Genomic DNA, 19,062 nt, shown 5'->3' with positions numbered 1-19,062 from the left:
AAGATGCTAATATTTATTTTAAAAATACCACTACAACCCTACACACGACACGTTATGGCGCAATCCAGTATTGCTGAAGGCGGAAGCTACGATTACTTTACGATTTTGTTTTCAAGAAGGAAAGGGGTATGTAAAAGTATAGTAGGGGTCAGTGAGTTCAGTGGTAGGGGTAAGGGTGTATTTAGATGCTGATGTAACGTTACCCTCTAACGGTTACTCGTCCTCCATTACAGTATAATAGTCAGATAGCAAAAGGCCATGGCTCTGTGCGGGGACATAGGAGCGTTATCCTTACCTAGCGAGCTAATTGTCCACATATTTTCCTTCCTGTCGGACCGGGACAAGCTCAGGGCCTCGGCGGTATGCTCTCGCTGGAGGGAGTGTCTCTTCTACCCCGCGCTGTGGACGGATCTAAAGCTGCGGCTCGGTGGAAGTGTGAACGGTGGCGGCACTGGTCCTGGAGAAACCCCGAAACTTGAATTTCTCATGCGCAAGTTTGGATCATTCGTGCGTGAGCTTGAGTTGGAGTTTTCCCCTGTAGAAGGATACCCCGGTCCAGTGCTGGATGTAGATCCTGACGGTCACGACACGCAGTTTCCTGACCGCTGGAAAGATGCCATGGGCTGTTATTTGGACCAAGTTTTATGCGTACTGAGAAGTCTGCGAAATAACAGGTGAATCATCGAAATTACCCTGTAGAAATCTAACCCATGTAAAGTTAGTTAGCTAGCTTGCTAAGAGCGTCATGTGCCCATCTCGAGCACAGATGCTGTGCTGGGTAACTTAGCGTCAACAAACGCATTATCTTACCTGCACGGTAACCGTGTCAGACAATCAGATAACTTACTAACACAGCAACCTTAACACACTGAATTGAATGGTATAGCTTAACATGTATGTGCGAATGTATCGATAACTCAACTCATTATCCAACCAGAGCTTGGCGGGCAAGCCTGTTGGCTTTCTTCACTGTCATCTTAATTTGTCTTTACAGTACACAATTTGCCACTGGTAATTCCTCTTGTAAAGGTATTTGTTGCCCACGAGTAATGCAGCTATAGCTCGGATCAAATTGCTCAGTTTTTACCCCTTCAACTACGCCATCGTGTGAAGATAGTCAGTCGGTGGTCAGTACTCGAAGTCGAACAGAATGTAGGCTAGTTGCACCCTGTACTGGCTGTGTTACTGTAGGCAGCCGTTAATTGCGCATTTATTTATAGCTCTGAACAAGACGGCTTGCTAACACATGGACAAGTTGGAAAGGACGATCAATATTTTAAATGTCCCCCCTATCAACTGAGTTCACAGGCCATGCCTTGTTGAAATTGGTTACCCTAAACACGTCCATGTCGTCTGACCTGTGGTTTGTTCAGTATTTATGGGTGCATGCAAATTCTGTTTTTTTATTCTTCAAATAATCAAAGAATATTCAAACGAAACTCTACACCAATTAAGAACAGCCAACTAGAGGTTTTTTAGAGATTTTGGTTGGTTTGACAACTACTGTAATAGGTTTACTGTTTTTTGGGTGTTCTGTAGGCCTAGCTAGGCTAGCCTATAGTAGGCTATGTACAAACTCTGTTATTTCTTTAAATGTGAAGCTAAGCTCAGATAAAGACACGTACTGTAGGTACAACATTTTATTTTTAGTTTTAACCCGTAAAGTAAGATAATGGGGAACGTGATTTATTTGTTAAACCCACTTCCACCCCCTCTTTAGGACATATTTATTTATGCCAAATTATATAAAATTGTCTATTTAATCTTTCGTATTTGCTCTTACATGCCTGCAAAACCAAAATAGTATATGCGATGATGACCATGTTTTTGTTCATAGTTAGAAGTTTTTTTATTTTTCTCAAAAGTTTTCTTAAAAAAAACAGACAACAAAGCACAGAAGAGGCATGGTTTGGCATACTGGCTCACATTGTAGTAGATTAAGTTATGCATGTAATGTGTATTAATTTACTGATTTCCAGACTTGATGGATTATAGGAGTTCAGTAGCCAGCTAGCTAGGTAGCCAGTATTGCTACAGCAGAAAACTCCACGAAGTTTAACCACTCTAGCTAGCTAATTATCACATTTCAGTAAAATCCACCTGTTATATCCTTGACAACCTTTGCTCTTCCCAACCTCTCAAAAGCTACAGGAGGCAATGTGCGATCAATATCCCCCCAACCTAAGATTGGGTGATTCTGAAAAAACAAATAATCCCCAAGATTGCTATAATGTGGGAATTGTAGACGACTGAATCGTACAACCCAAGCAATTTTCAAGATCAAACTAGGAAATGAAACCCTCACCCACCCTACTTTATAGTTTTGAAGCTTGAAAAGTATCTGGTGCTTTCACTTTAAGAAACTGCATATGGATGACATAGCTGTAAATTATATGGGGTTATTATTATTTGCAATAATCAGATTTGCAAATGCGTAATCAGATTTGCAAATGCGTTATCAGATTTGTACACTGATCTGTGAATGCGTACATAAATCTGTAAATGCGTACACAGATCTGTAAATGCGTAAATAAATCTGTAAATGCGTACACAGATCTGCAAATGTCTACATCATCAGTTACAACTAAGGCGGGCCTCTCAATTGGCTGTCTTTTTACACATGATTTCTAGGTTAACTACGACTCCCATGGTGCACTTCTACACAAAAAAATCAATCGCCGAGTTTAAATTCCGTAACATGAGCCTGTAACTGCGGGCAAGAGAGCGCTGACTGGTTAGCTGAAAATTGGTGGGGCGCAAAACTTTCCTTTAAACTAATCTGATCTCAACCTGTTTATTATCAAGCGTGCCAACGATTGGACTAATCAAATGCAAGTAGCCCTAACACACAGCGTCTTCATACCGTGTTAGGGGGATTAAATCATAAATTCAATTTATTCGTTAAAAATCCGTTTTAATCACCAAGTAGTCTACACTTAACAAACAACATACACCAGTCTGTTATCTACTGTGTTAGCTTTCAGAATAACCAGCAAAAACAAAACCTGTACTTTACAATCTACACATTTCAGATATTTGCCATGAATACCAGTGCGGAGAAAGAAGTACATGTGTCTGCAAATAATGTTGATTAAAAATGTGCACAATTTTGTATTGCAAATGAAAATAAATGTAGGCTGTAAGGCCTAGGCTAATCGCTAAAACTGCCTATTTGTGGAGAGCTGGCTATATATGATAGTATTGAATAGCCTATTTTGTGGATTAATTGTATTGATACTCAAGGAAAATCAGGGGAAGTTTCCACCACTTCTTAGTGATTAAAACAGATTTTTCTAAATCGCATTTATCAATCTCCTTCAACACAATGCGAAGAAGCTGTGTGTCACTTTCCAGTTGATTAGTCAGATTGTTTGCATGCTTGTTAATCACTTAAAATTAGCCTAATTAAAACAGTTTGAGATCAATTATTAGTTTAAAGGATACATCTATGCTACAAATTCTGTCCAGGTCATTAAATAGCACAAGATACAGAATTGATTTCCCTCTTGTGGGCTGATTGACATACTGTGGAAAAAAAAGGTTATTTCTAACATCTAAAAATTCTTCCTCACTTTTTCCTTGTCCTGTCATCATTTCCCAAATGAATAGCAGGGTAATTGAAGTCACCCATAATCATAGTCTCACAATCCTGACAAGCTTGTTTTACTTTTCCAAAGAGCGTTGAGCGGCAGCCGGTAACACAGTCTTACCATAAGGCCCTTTTCATGTTCCCATATGAGCTTTATCCAGATATCCTCACTAGGCACAAGCTGGTCAATTTCTGGATTTTTTTGCGCATTAAAATGTTCTTTTACATAGAAAGCTACACCCCCACCTCTCTTACTGGATCTATCTTTCCTAATGAGTTTGTGCCCTTCTATAATATATTCATATCCATCCTCATCCCCAAGCCATGTCTCTATAATCCCAACTGTATCATAACCCCCCCTATTCATTGCAGCCTCAAGTTCCAAAAATGTATTTTTTATACTAGCATTTAAGCGAAGACATTACAGATTATTACTTCTCCCGTTCCATCACCCCCTTGCCGTCCCAAGCCACCCTTACTATAACTTTGCCTTAAAAAGACTTAATTAGTGTTCACACTATTATAGGAAGCCCTGACAGCTTCTATCTTAGCAGTCTACACTTCCCTACACTTTTTACTTTCTGACCTCCCTGCCCCCCATGTCCCTAGTTTAAATAATCCTTTGCTAGTTTAAGCATATGCTGGCCCAGTGCAGCAGTACCCCTCCGGTTCAGGTGCAGCCTGTCGTGCTTGTACAGGTCATCCCTGTCCCTTAAGTAGTCCCAGTACCCCATAAACCTGTACCCTTCCTTCCTACAACAGGTTTGTAGCCACCTGTCAAACAAAAAATTTAGGTTTCCTCTACTTGCACATTGTACGAGTAGTATTTCAGAAAAAACTACCATGGAGGTTCTGCTCCTAATCTTTTCTGCTAGCTCCACAAATTTGTCCTGCTGAACCTCAAACCTACCTTTACCTATGTCATTGGTTTCTATGTGAACCATGACCACTGGATCCCTCCCCGCTCTAGCCAGGAGCTTGTCTTCACGCTCCAGGAAATCTCGTACCTGGGCACCAGGCAGGCAACATACCGTACGGGATTCCTTTTTATGTGAACAGACTATGCTGTTTACCCCCCTAATAACTGAATCTCCCTCTTTCACCAACTTCCTTTTCCGTGAGGATGTGGCCACCTGGGTGCCCAGTGGCTCCTCAGTCTTCCCACTCTCCGGGTGAAGAGTAAGATCCAATTCCTGTAAGGGCTGGACACCACAACCACTGGAGATGTTGCCCCTGTGTGGTGTGCTTGCCCTTTTCTGTGCCTGTGCCCCACTGTAACCCAACTATCTCTCCCTGCCTGCTCTGGCTTCTGCCCCCTTCCCAGCTGTAGCGTGCACACCAATTCCTTAAAGGCAGTACTACTCAGTTCCTGATACTCTGCTAACTGCGAACAAGCTGGCCCTCAAGATCAAGTATCTTTCTCTCGAGGTGCTCAACGATTTGGCAACGGTGGCAGACAAACTCACCCTGGAAATCGTTTTCCAGAAAACGCGATCATCCTGCAACCCTCACAAAGCTTTGGCCACATTTTTAGCCCCTAACTATCACCCTATCTCTCCCTATGTCTTGAGTAAGTTACTGCCGAAACAGAAGCACCAAGACCACGTTAAAAAAAAAAAAAATGTGCGGGTGGCTCTGGACAACTAGCAGCAGAAACCGGAGAGGAAAAATAAATAAATAAGGCACTTTTATCCATCCATCCATTCTCTAACCGCTTAATCCAGGTCAGAGTCAGGGTGGCAAAGGGGCAAGCAGAGCAGCCCAGATGTCCCTCTCCCCAGAAACGTCCGCTAACTCATCCCGGTGGATCCCCAGGCGATCCCAGGCCAGCCTTTATATATAATCGATCCAGTGTGTCCTAGGTCTACCCCTGGGTCTCCTCCCCGGGCTCGACACCTTAGTCTAACGTTAGGCCTAAATGTTGAATAAGTAACAAGAAAAAGAACTGCCCAGAGTGGAATCACTCCAGTTTATAATAAACTAACTTAGCTAGCTTTATACTAAGTACATACGCCAGTAATGGCTTGGCTGAAGGCTGTTAAGGTTGTAACATTTCTCGCACCATGTTTGTGTTTGGTTGTTAAAGTAAGGAAAGAAAAGTGACTACAGTTCACTTTTACTCTGTATTTTGGGGGAAAAGGGCTAGGTGCTGCCCCTGAGTACTGCCAGTGCAGGTGTCTTTTGTAGGTTAAAAGCTGCTACCAAAAGGGCACTTTTGCTGTCTCAGGGCTGGGGACATATTCTTCAGCATATTTTAGTGTCTATCCATGCACGTGCCTGGATAGGCCTATATCTGGTCTATTTACGGTGCAAGCGACCACATTATACAGACAGAAAAACTGTAACATGACTTTAAGAGGTCAGATTATCACAATTTATCGATTTGGTGAATCAGTAAATGGCTCATTAGACCTATGCAATTTCTATTCTGGTTGCAATTAAATGCAGTGGAATCTGTGATACCCCGGATTAACTTTGGAAAGCACTGCCCCACAAAGAATTTCAATCAGTCATTGATTGAATTTGTTTACTGCTGAAAGCAACAAGCATGTGTACCGTAACCATAGCTCTCAACAGGTGCTAACCCTCAACTGTCACTCCTCTCTTTCAGAAACAGTTTGTTCTGTGCTCCTCTGCATTGCATGACCCCTTGCCTTCAGAACGACAATGTAGCCATTTAGGGATGGTCACCTGTTTAAAGGCCATGTGGAATTTCCCTTTGAGTAATAGAAAGATGGAAATGTAATTGATGGAAATTTAATATTTAATATATCTTTCATATCCCATTTCTGTCATGAGATTCTCACCTTTATGCAAAAAGTAGACTGAAATTGCTAACTTGTCTCTTATTTTACCTGGCATGAGATTTCTGTCTTGCTGTGAGCCCCTGCACATAAAATGGATAACAGGCTGCACAGTACAGACACGTGCAAAGTTTTCATTGTTTAGACTTGATCTCACAACCAGTTCCTCTTGTTATAGATAATAGATATATGTTTTAAAAATGTTTGTTTTCTCACCGTATTCCTCCTCAGAAACCTCCAGAAGCTGAGCCTTTATGGAGCCACTTGTATTCTCCAGGAGGAGGGGATTTTGGGGAGCTTGTACTCCCTGGACGAGGACAACCAAGGCAGCAAGAAAATAAAAGAGTGAGTCCTTTTGTTCCACATGTATGTACACATTTCTTCCTGGAGGGAATCTCTTCACCCTCCAATACCTCAGCTGTGGCGTCCCTTCAGCGTTTCTGGCGCAGATGCAACATCATGCAGCTGTGGAGGCCCGTAGGAGAGCTGCACAGATGGGACACACAAATTTGGGTGGTAAACGTTTCAGGCCGAGCAGCACATTGGTAATGCATTTGGTGCGTCTCTCGGCTCAAAAAAAGGTTATGCTTTTTATGTGGAAAAAGGGAAATTAAAAATATTTACATAGCCTGGGCTGTACATATGTCAGTTGATCATGCTTTATTATTTTGCTCTTATTTTTAAAGAAGTGATGGGGTGCCACATGAATTGGTGGGCAAATTAGAATTTTGACTGTGTCTCAGGTTGGCTCTTGCTGTGTACATTACAAAGCTACAATACTTTCATGGTGTTATGGGGTTGTCAGACATGTAATTCACCATGTGGCCATTCTCAGTAGGGTTGGGCCGATGTAAAAATTTTCAAACCGGTTTGATATTAAGCCTAATACCGAATTTTACCACTAAGTGTCGCCCATGACTCGCGAGTGGAACATAATGAGAAATCAGGAAAACTGAGTGACACATCATGTTTTTATTTCTCACCACAACCATTCAACATAACTTTTCTTCTTCTAAAGTTTAACATCAAAATAAATAAAATAAGACTTAGTTCGGCCTAGTGCAACTTAAGAAACTGTTTATAAGGAGCAAAAATTTGAAAGCCCTGACCCTTGCCTACACTGCCGCCAACAGGACAGCCCCCATCTACTTGCAGGACATGACTCAATTCTATGTGCCTGCTCGACCACTCCGCTCTGCAGCAGCAGGGCGTCTTGTAACCCCTCCCACCCGCCCAAAGGGATCACAGAGCTTCTCCACCCTAGCTCCCCAGTGGTGGAACGAACTCCCCGTCCCTCTCCGAACCTCCCCCTCACTATCCATCTTCCGCCGTGGCCTGAAGACTCATCTCTTCAGACTATACCTAGAATAACCACCACCATGCTGTGTATATATATATATATTTAAAAAAAAAAAACCCTTTTTCCTTGTCACTTGTTACATGTTGCCCCATCCCTGCACTTCTTGGTAAATTGTATTTGTCCTAATACTCTAGCTTAATCTTCTGCCTAGTTTGGCTTTGCAGATGTTAGACCAGGATAGTGTTCATTGTTCTCAGCTAGAAATAGCTGTACAAAATAAGTAATTGTACCTTACTGAACCCGTGTTCAGCAGTTGTCTACGATCATGAAAATGCACTTCTTGTACGTCGCTTTGGATAAAAGCGTCTGCCAAATGAATGTAATGTAATGTAAAAAATAATAAATTGTTATCTATAAGATAACAAATAGGCCTCAATAAACAACAGTTTACAACGGCATAAATCGGTAGCCTACTCAAACAGTGCAATCAGAATGGATAATGTAAATGAACTGTAAACATCAACATAGAAAGTATTAGTCAAAACTAAATGTCCGGCTGCAGCCAAGTGCAACATGAGAAATACTTACAGCTTGTAGCCCACACGTTGTGTTCAAATAGAAAAACTGTTACGCATAACAAATATATATTTTTTTAAATAGCACTGCAAACTGTGCAAAGATACAAAATAATGCCATTTAAAGCCTGCACGGCATAGGTTTAGTCTAGGCTTTCTCAGGGTGTTAATCCTCTACAAATTATTGGCCAGAAACACCAGCATGTCCACTTTTGCTTGCTTCAGAAGAGACCTTTGAGGCGTAACCACATTCCCCGCTGTGCTAAAAACTCTCTCTGATGGCTTGTTGCGCAAATGCATAAGTACTTGCGTGCTACGTTGGACAATGGAAAGCGAGACTCGTTGATTCTCCACCACTCTAAAGGGTCGGCTTCTCCGTCAATCACTGCCTCCTGTTTGTAGATTACCACCTCCGCGGCAACTTTCTCCTCGGTAGTTTTGGCAATGACAGGGGCTGCCGACCTGACACCGAGAAGACTTCCCAAAGTTTATCTTTTAGGGGGTGGCGGATGGGCCGGTTCCTGCCCCTCCCCCTCCTCTCTAATTTGGTGCATTTGCCTTGCTCCTCGACTTTGTGCTCAGTGCAACCCAAATATGCTTCGGGAAAATGAATTCCACGATACCGTGGATCAATGAATGTGGCCACGCGCCTCAACTCTTTGATTGAGTCGTTGTCATATTTCGACACGTCAAGATGCCAGCTTTCAAATCCTTGGTGAGGGCTGTGTCCTCGTCTGCCTCAGCCAAAATCTCATTTGTGATGAGTTGGAGCATTGGGAGAAGACATGATGTGGTGACATACTTCTCCCCTGAGAGAATGTCAGTAAATTCACTGACTGGCTTGAGGGCTTTGGGGATGGAGTCCAAGACATCAACATCTTGCCAAGTGAGAGAGGGATGTGGGCATCGGTCAGCATTTTGAACGCGCCGGATTGCGGTGCTCTGCTCCAGAATTTGCTCGGTCATTTTTTGTTTTGAGCCCCAACGAGTTGCACAGTCCTGTTGGATGATAATAATAAATGAGTAATAGGCCTAGGCCTTAGTTTAGGTCTAATTGGAATAGGCTAAACATCAATAGTAATTGTGGGTTCAGTCAAGTTTATTATGCACTCATTATGCACGTATATCAAAATGCAAATGTGCCCTGGTTCTGTCACAATAAATAAATAGACATCACAAGACATATGTACAAGAATCAAGGCCAGCCCATCACATGGTGTGTGTGTTTATTGATGGTTACATGAATGTGAAATGATTTACTTCTTCCTTATATTCCCTCACGAACATTCCGTTGGCAGGGTGCAGGCCTCCTTGTTATTCCTAGAATAGCTAAAAGTACCATAGGTGGTAGAGCCTTCTCCTATTGTGCTCCCCTCCTGTGGAACAAGTTGCCTGCCCATGTTCGGGGCGCAGACACTATCACCTTATTTAAAGCTAGGCTCAAAACATATCTTTTTAGTCGCTCCTATATTTGAGGGGCAGGAGTAGGTGGCGGGCATAGCTATAGAGTCTCTGGTGGACTGAGCGGTTAGTGCTGTCGCTGGATCATCATTGGTAGTGCTGTGTTAAGCTGAACCGGTCATGGTCTGGTGATGACCGTCTCAAGCCTGCCCTCATGGCTGCGTTGGCCCCTGCCTCTGTTTCCCTTAGCTATGCTGCCATAGCCTTATTCTGCCAGGGTTTTCTTTATCGCACGCAGGCACCTCTGTCTCTTCTGCTCTGCTTGTTAATCTACCCTTTGAACCCCCTAACAATGTTTTTTTCTTGTTTTCCTCGGCTCTGGGCACCTGTCCGGAGCTCTAGCCCAAGTTTGCTGAGTACCCCCCCCCCCCCCGGCCCGGAGCTCCAGCCCTAGACCAGCTAGGCCAGCTGGGCACCCCCGCCTCCTGCAACTCTTGACTTTCCATAACAAACCTGTGCCTGCCCGCGGCAGATGGGTTCCCCCTCTGAGTCCGGTTCTGCTCAAGGTTTCTTCCTGCTATCAGTCAGGGAGTTTTTCCTTGCCACTGTTGCCCTAGGCTTACTCTTTGGGGGCTGGTTCTCTGCAAAGCTGCTTTGTGACAAAGCTCCTTTGTTAAAAGCCCTATACAAATAAAATTGAATTGAATTGATAGCTTACCGTAATTAGAGAGCGCTCCAGTAGACCAAGCTCTTGCTGTGCTTTTCTCAGATCCCTTTTTTTATGCCAGCTGTGGGAAAATTGGCCAGTGATGCTGCGGCAGACCCCCAAGGCTCGTTCTGTGCGTTGCCTTTCGTGTGAGAGTGTGTTGGTCACGGCTAGATTGAGATTATGGCCGAAAACATTTAGCCATTGCCAGTCCAATTTCCTAATCGCAGCTACAATATTAGCTGCATTATCAGTTGTTCTTGCTGACAGTTTGATCTGATCCAGCTACCAGTCACACAGGGCCTCTTCAATCGCGTCAGCCAAGTTTTCTGCCATGTGGTTCTCCGGGAAGAAGCTTGTTTGGAGGCACTTTGATACCATCTTCCATTCTTTGTTGATGAAATGAACCGTCAGTGACAAATACGGTGTCATATCAATACTTGACCACATGTCCGTCGTCAGTGGGAAGTGATCAAAAATTGAACCTCGTTTCTCAGTATATTGTACATCTCAGGGATTGAGAAAAATACTTTCGACCTGGTGGATCATATTGACGGTCGAGTGTCTTGAGCAGTGATTTAAAAGACGGCTTTTCCACTGTATTGAAAGACACCATCTCTTTAGCAATGAATGTGGTGACTGCTTCAGTGTACTCCTTCCATCTAGCACTGTCTCATTTGTATTTCGAGCCCTTGGTAAATGCCCCTTCTATGGATAGTTGTGTTGAAGTAGGCCCAGAAGACTGTCCCCCTTTCGCTGTGGGGCCCCTCTGTGCAGCAATGGAGGCAGATGGGAATGCAAGTTAGATGTATTACCACCGTTTGCCATTAATTTTTTCATGCAGTGTTCACCCATTGCCTCATCTGTTTTTCGGCACACCTCTTTCGTCGGCTTCAAATCCGATATGTTGCCATATTGGTGCAGTTTTCATTTTCTTTGACACTAACTCTGCCATGTCTCGTCTCACACCCCAAAAAACCCATGAACTTACTAGTAAACAGCACACCGTGCGCGTGCACGTGCGCATCGTCATCCCCCCACCCACCTTTGATTGGTCTACTGAAATTTGATCTCCTTGTTGCCGGCCTCGGCACTAAATTGCACACGGCCTGTCAATCCTTTTTTTTTTTTTTTGCACTCAGACACTAGTGGCTTTGTTTATAAGCAAACGTACTATTACGTTAGTCACGTTGTCATATTGCTTATTACTAATGCAATACAAGTTGGATTTAGCGCCGTCGGCACAGATTGCTGATGTAGGCTACTTTTTAATTTGCCAGAACGTCTCATAATGACAAATGCCGGTTCAGTCGGTTCAAATAAAATCAAACCGGTTTAAGCTTGCAGACTGGATCGGCAAAATCGGAAACCGACCCAACCCTCTCAGTCATAGGAAGCTTCAAAGTGCTCAGCCAGCATAGCCTGGAGATAAGACAGAGCAGGAACAAGGGGGTTACTATCTGAGGGTGAGTCTGTGTGTCTGCGTGTGTCTGCGTGTGTCTGTGTGTGTGTCAGAGAGGGTGTCCATGCCCCTGCCCCCTCCTCTTTTTCCTCTTTTTCACTAGTTAACATGTCAGCTTTCTTTTAGTGTTTAGTTAGGTTTGGGAAACTTAGAAGGAGGTAGTTTTGTAACAGTTGGAAGTGGGCTTCAAGGTTTGCCATTCTGCATTCCATCTCTGGTTCTTTTGGACTATTCTGCTGTTTTTTTCATTCTGAATTTTGGATCACTTTGGGACAAAAGCTGTGGTTTGATATCTATCTCTCATTCATTTCTTGTGTGATTGTCCATGTCTGTAACCTTTGTTAATTGTTTTGAGGTAGTTGAACCTCGTCTTTAGATTAGACGTGAATATTTGTTGTAACTTAGGCTAATGCATTTCTTCATTTTAATCTGGTTGTGAGTTGTACATTTTGATAAAGGTTGATCCAAACAGTTGGCTCTGCCTATCAACAAATTTGGCGATTTGATTGATAATTCATATCTTTGATAATAATTACTAAATTAAATCAAATAAAAATATTTTACATGTTGGGTAAGTGAGGCGTTTTAACTGTTAATGCACTTGTGTTCAGGATTCAACGGACGTCAACGAGAGTGTTAACGGTTAAAACTGCTGGGTTTGGAAAATTAAACATATTTCAATTAGCCTAATCTTCTCCTGGCTGACAGGGTGAACCGTGTACCTCAATTATGTATCCTGAAGATTTTATGTTGGATATGTCACACCTACTATTTTTTCATGTCAGATCAGCCATGATGTCTGTTGTGTGAAATACTGGTATTTTTTCCTCCTTTTAAAAAAAATGCAACTGGCACAGGTGCTTCCAGATTTTAGTTCACATTCAGACATTCCGATTTTCACTTGCTGATGCCAGAGTCTTGACTGTGATTTATGGAGACTATGGTTATTGGCAGCAAGTGTCTCTTGTACAGAGTGAAGTACTCTAGTATACACTTTGTAAAGTTGTAAAATCTCATAATTGCATGCAGGAGTGAAACTTGCTAGCCCTCGTTAATTTTCACCAGCCCTCAATACACAATGTAATTTTTACATTTTTACATAAACATAAAGAGCAAACGATAGACATAAATTTAATCAACATAAAAATTACTATGTTAAAACCACAATTTATTATTTTTTTTTTTTGTATAACATTTTCAATAACAGAACTGCGTATAGAAATAACTATTTCATTCAGTTTATGAATAGGCCCACAGTTTATCTCCACCACATGACCTGCAGGGATATAAACTTGTATTTCAATGGTTATCCTCCAGGGGTCCCAATAGACACTTCAACCGCACACGCAAGTGGCTTTGTCGTACAATTGAGTTTCTAACTGAGACGTTTATAAAAATGTTAAAGTCGGTGGTGGTCCCGGCTTATTTGCAGTTTTCTTTCGGCTGTTTCTCTTTTGTTATTTTACTGAGGGGAAGCAGGCATTCTACGCTGGCTTGACTTCTCCGTGTTTCTGTTTATTACTCTTGGCCCGCCAGCCATCCTCTTGTTTTCTGTGCACTTTTGTGTTACGGTTTCTTGTCTTTTCCCCCTGACTTGACATTTTCCATGACTGGCAGGCTAATTTACAGCTTTCAGTAGGCTAGTTAAACTTGTAAGATTTCTTCTGCTTGAAGTGGAGATGGATCTCCGTTCATGTGAGTAGCCTCGGGGTAAAACTTTGCATTTAATGTATGTTAGGTGTAAGAACTAACCAGATGTCTCGGTTCCACTTGTGGTTCTTAACACTTTGGTTCAGGTCGTAACTCCGGTCAACTGCCTCTCTGGCCATTTGGTCATCCAGCATTTCACTCGCCCTGCAATTTCAGTTGATTCATTGCATTGAATCCCCTTTTTAAAATGTCTCTAGAGCTAGCCCACACACAAGAACACCCAGCTTGGCTTAAAATCAGTAAAACAATTCCTGGGCTGGCAAGATAAGCTTAAATAAATTATACAGAAAATTAGGGCTGTCAACATTGTCCAAAAAATAACATTGAATATTCTATTTGAAAAACAAGTTTGAATATATTAAAGTATATTTTACAATTTTAAATGTTGAATTACATTTGACCGTCTTTTGAGCTGTGTTAATTGGCCGTTATGTTTACAGGATGGCAAACCAATACAATGAGAGACATAACTAGCATAGGTACATTATTTGGACTTAAATATGAACACGGTCAACTTGGGGGGGGGGGAACATTAACATGAACATTGGAGTAACGTGACTGAATGAATTATGATCCTGATGGATAATTTACAACAAACTGAAAAATACTTTCTTGGACCTTTCAGAGAGGGACCTAAGACCTAAGATCAGCATAGTTTTGATGCTAGTTCAGTGTTTAATGTGATTTATCTCTCTGTTTCTGCTCTGTAGGATCCAGCAGCTCTTTGAGCAGGTCCTGGCCAGCGGCAGGCAGTTGAAGTGGCTGGGATGTGCCTTCATGCTGGGTATGGTTAAGTCCCGCTCGCTCCTGTCACTGTCCAACCTCAGCGCCGCGTCTCTGGAGCACCTGAGCCTCCTTGACGGCCATGCCCTGCCTCCACTGGAGGGCCAGACCCCACCCCCGTCTGACGACCGGACCCCGCCCCTGCTCTGCCCCCCAGAGCTGGAGAGGCTGCCGAACCTTCGCTCCCTGGTGCTCGACTTCCGCCACTTCTCCTCGGCCATGTGTCAAGCCCTGTCAGACGGTGGCCGCGCCCCCCTCCTCCGACTCTCCCTGCTGCTGGGCGGGACAGCCCCGCCCGAGGCTCCGCCCACCGAGGAGGACTGGCAGGCGCTGGTGCGGCAGAGCGTGGGCCTCAGGGTGTACCTGATGGCGCTGGACGGGCGCAGCGAGGACCTGCTGAGGGTGCTGAAGCCCAGCCTGCCGCTGGAGCAGCTCCACTTTGACAGCTATGCGGCCTGCTCTGCGGGGGCCCTGGAGCTGGTCTCCCAGCAGTACCACAAGACCCTCACACACTTCAGCCTGGTCCGCGACAACGCCCGATTCCCCGACCTCAGTGACAACCGCAACGAGGACCCACTGGTGCTGCTGGCCTGGCGCTGCACGCGCCTCTCTCTGCTCCTGCTCCACGGTGTGTGTGTGTGTGTGTGTGTGAATTACTGCTAGTGTCTGGTATGTGTCCTGTGCATGTCTGTGTGAGAGAGAAATAAGGAAAATATGTTTTTCTGTTATCATTAAAACAGCTGTTTAAAGAAGCCTGCTTACTTCAAGTCCACCCTTCTATTTGTAATTTTTAATATGTTTGGGCAATGCACAGTCCTGTATTTGCACATTGGCAAAGGCCAGTGAAGTGTAATGCCTTGGTAACACGAAGCATGAAGTAAGAGTAAAGGAGTGTGGTTTTCCCTCTGCAGGCTACACGGTGTGGGCGCACAACCTCATCGCCATCGCGCGCCTGCGCGGCTCCAGCCTGAAGGTGCTCGCGGTTCCGGAGGAGAGCATCCACTTTGACCCCGACCAGGTGCAAGTCCTGGAAGAGGAACCACTGCACCACCTGATCAAGGAGGTGTCCCTAGGACTGGGCCGTGCATGGAGCCCCGCCCTGGACTCCGCCCTCCTCCTCAACGACCCCACCCAGCACTTCTACAGGGAGGCGCAGAGCTTTAGCGTGGCTGTGTAGACCATACCCCTGCCTGCCGTGCCCTGTGACATAACAGATCTGTCCTTGTATGACTATTACACATATTTTTGTTTTGAAGTTCTATTGTTCATTTTCCTGTAGTGTGAACGAACCCTTTATTTGTGTTGTGTTGCTCAATATTAGCTCGGTCTTAATACGTGCCATTAGATTGTATTGGTCTGGCAGACTGGAAAGGAGGTTGGCTCTGTAGCTAACGTTAGCGGGCTGTGAGTTCCGGGACAGCTTTTTCCACAGCCTGCTGTCAGCACTCGCCGTGCAAAGGGTGGGTTTATTTTGCACAGTTTGCTTTCCTGTCGCTCACAGATCAGCGCAAATTAGCTGCAAATTCGTTTGCCGTTTGTCTGCTGTATCTGTGTCCTTCTCTGCGTGCTTGATTTACGAGGCTGTGAACGTTTTTGGCCTGCATCTGGGGGCCTGGGAGAGCAAAACCCTTCCTTTTGCCTTCGGACCACCCCCCCCACCACCAGGCCTTGTTTGTTGAGCAGGTCTGTCCTCTCCATAAAGCTGGAGTATGGAGGATCCCTCTGAAGAGCCTTCAGATGATGATGGTGATGATGAAGTTGATGACGATGATCAAAAGGACCAGTCAAGGGGTTTCGTATATTAGTACTGAGTGGCCTTGAGTGCCTCCATGTTTCTAAAGACTGCACCGAATCACATGCCAGACGGGAGAATGAGGGAGACGGGCATTTACTTATATTTTGATCTATTTCTCAGGAAGCTTTCTTGTGGCGTTGCTATGGTGAAGGCTTGATGTTTTGTCTTTTGTTTTGCTCTACATTTTCCCCTCTGCAGTCTAGTGATGAGAGTTTCTGCATCTTAGACATTCAAGTGATAAAATCTGTCCTATGTATATGAGGCTAAAGGAAGTGAGGTTGGTGCTTTAGTAGTATCAGGTATTGGTATCAAATGTGAATTTAGCTGTCTGTGCTAAGGCAAACGCGCACGTTGCCTGCGTTCAGCCAAATGTGATACTTGCGTTAGGGTGAATACAATGTTAGTTGTCTGTGTTAGGGTATGTGATGTGACCTATCTGCGTTAGAGTGAATGTCATTCAAGCTGTCTGTGTTGGGTTACGTCTGAACTTTGTGATCTCTGTTAGGTCAAATAGGATGCTAGCTGCTGTTACGGTGATGGAGATTCTATTTTGCTGGATAAGGGAAAATGTGTTCCCAGTTACCTGTGTCAAATGTCCTACAGTGACAGAGCAGGTTGGCCATGATGTCAGGTCAGACCATGTTCTGCTGAGTCGCGCAGTTCCCACCTCTGAGGGCACCGGTGGTGAGAAACCTGTGCACTCTGTGGTTCCATTAAACCTTTACCGAACAAACCAAAGAATTTCAGTAGGCTGTTTCAAACCGAAAGTCGAAGTGACAATTGCAGGAAAAAAAAAAAAAAGTGCTAACGTGTTGGTGTCAGATTCTCGTTTTTGCCTTTTCAGTTGGACCCTCTAAGCAGTTCAAGTGGCTTCAGCTGTGAGTCAAAGATTGGTCCAACAGTTTGATTTGCGCTGTTTGTCACTACAAGAGCCGTTCTGCATTACTGATGAAGATAGGTAAAGAACAGTTCTGCATTTGTGATAAAGGAATGGTCAGAGAATCTTGGGTGGAAAGTACGTTTATAATGCCTGCTTTTCTGTATATACTCCAGTTTATTTGTAACTTGCCCAAAATCTTGTCATATCTGTAGGATTGGGTATGGCATACTTGTGCTGACCAGTTAATGGGGAAGATTTGACTATTCCACTTCCACTGTCACAGTCCGTTATCATTCATGTGGTGCCTGGACCCAGGTGGCATGTTACACCTGCGTTGTCCAATCTTATTTCCACCAGCTGTTTAGTGTGGTGGTAAAGCTGTTGTTCACTTTAGCATTGGAGTATTGAAGTGTTTATTTTTATTTTTGTAAGGTTGTATACATTGGGGTGGCCATTGGCGTGTTATGAAAGAGAGTTTACCACTTTCTCACCAGTTATCCAATAGGATACAGCCTTTCTCAGGGTTTCTCTTAGGCTTGGGGCAGAGTCTACTGGTTTGTGGGGTGGTTCTCAGCCACTCTGGGCAGAGCTTACTCGCTCAGGCCTGGAATGTGAAAGTTTTTTGCAGAATTAAAAGCGCCTCCACTGGAATTTTACTTTTATCTGCGTCACTGTCAGTTGCCAAAGATCCTGGGAATGTTATCCTGTCCAAGTGCCCGTGTGTTGGCAAGGGGTTGAACCAAGGCATACCACTACTTCTAGACTTACAAAAAACCTGTGTGGCTTGGTCAACGATGATGCGACTCTGGTGGCCATGCATTTTTGTTTCACTATGAAGGGTGAATGTCTCTGAAAAGGAAAAAACCACGATTAGTTCTGTCCAACATGTCAATAACGAGTCCTAAATGAACATTCCACCAGGAGGAAAAAAGGCCAAATGTCTGAATTCATATTTTTATTTTTTGCCCTCCAGTGGGGTCCAAATCAGATTGCTGATCTGTTTAACACATTGTTAAATAGACCCTGTGACAGATCCAGGAGAATTCTCCTTCGGCCACAAGAACTTTCCAGTGTGAGGGAGGGTCTTTATTCATTTCCTTGAAAGAAAGGCCAGTCATTTCTTACCGCATGTGTTATTTTTAAATCTGTTTCTGGAGAGCGCTGCACGTAATTACACGTATTACTCTTAATTTCTCCAGCTGTGCTGTGTTCAGTAAAATCGGAGACCGAACGGCTGACAAATCCGTACCATTTCAGGAAAAAACGAGCTGAACATGTGATGCACCTAATAATAAAAACTCATGTTTTGTTTTTATTTTAATTTAAGCTTGTAAAACCTAAAAGTCACTTTCATTCCAAGTCCTCAGTGCAGACAACACTTCAGTGCTGCTGTTCCATCGAGCGACCAGATCGTTTTGCAAATGAGAAACTATGCAAGAGGAATGCATTCTCTTAACTTTTTTCTTTCTTTTTTTTAATGGCACTTGCATACAATGATACTTGGCCTTATTATTTTAAAATCTTGATGCTTCGGAAGTGGGCTTCATTTCCGTGGCGACCACAGGCACAGATCATTGTCTCTGTGAGACTGGCTTGTGGGCCCCCGCTTGTTTTAAGTGGTATGAATGTTGTGCATTTGTTTAAAATCAGGACCGTGGCCACAATGGGGTACTAGCAGTGCTAAGACCTGGCTGCAACTTCAGAAAAGAACACAGACACACACACACACACACACACACACACAAACATAAATCTCCAGATTTGGTTTATGAACATGAAGCAGTTATGTGTTTACCACAAACAGACAAAAATTCCCATCTTAAACATTTGCTATTTGGGCAGATTTGCATTGTCTTTTTTTGTCTCAGGTTGGCATTGTGTTTTATATATCAGCAGAGGAGTGCATCAGAGTGAGAGAGGTTGTATCTTGATCTTATGCTTTGATCAGTGTATTAATGAAATGTGTAAAGACTGTGTGATTGTGTGTAAACTGGTGTACTTGTGAATCTTGATGCTTGGAATGTTATGTGATCTTTTGAACTAAACTGCGCGCGTGA

At 43.7% G+C, this 19,062-nt stretch overlaps 1 protein-coding gene across 1 annotated transcript; it reads left to right on the top strand.

Moving 5' to 3' along the window:
* The first annotated feature begins 70 nt into the window (after positions 1–70).
* LOC135256985 (F-box only protein 33-like) lies at positions 71–18,747 on the top strand. Its single transcript, XM_064339300.1, has 4 exons — positions 71–674; positions 6,625–6,738; positions 14,258–14,958; positions 15,242–18,747. Exons 1-4 carry the CDS (start codon positions 259–261, stop codon positions 15,505–15,507), a joined length of 1,497 nt encoding a protein of 498 aa, XP_064195370.1. The 5' UTR covers positions 71–258; the 3' UTR covers positions 15,508–18,747.
* The last annotated feature ends 315 nt before the right edge of the window (positions 18,748–19,062 follow it).

Source organism: Anguilla rostrata, chromosome 6, assembly GCF_018555375.3.
Source record: "Anguilla rostrata isolate EN2019 chromosome 6, ASM1855537v3, whole genome shotgun sequence".
Lineage (NCBI taxonomy): Eukaryota > Metazoa > Chordata > Actinopteri > Anguilliformes > Anguillidae > Anguilla > Anguilla rostrata.
Note: the sequence above shows the minus strand (reverse complement) of the source record. Positions and strands in the feature narration are given on the sequence as shown.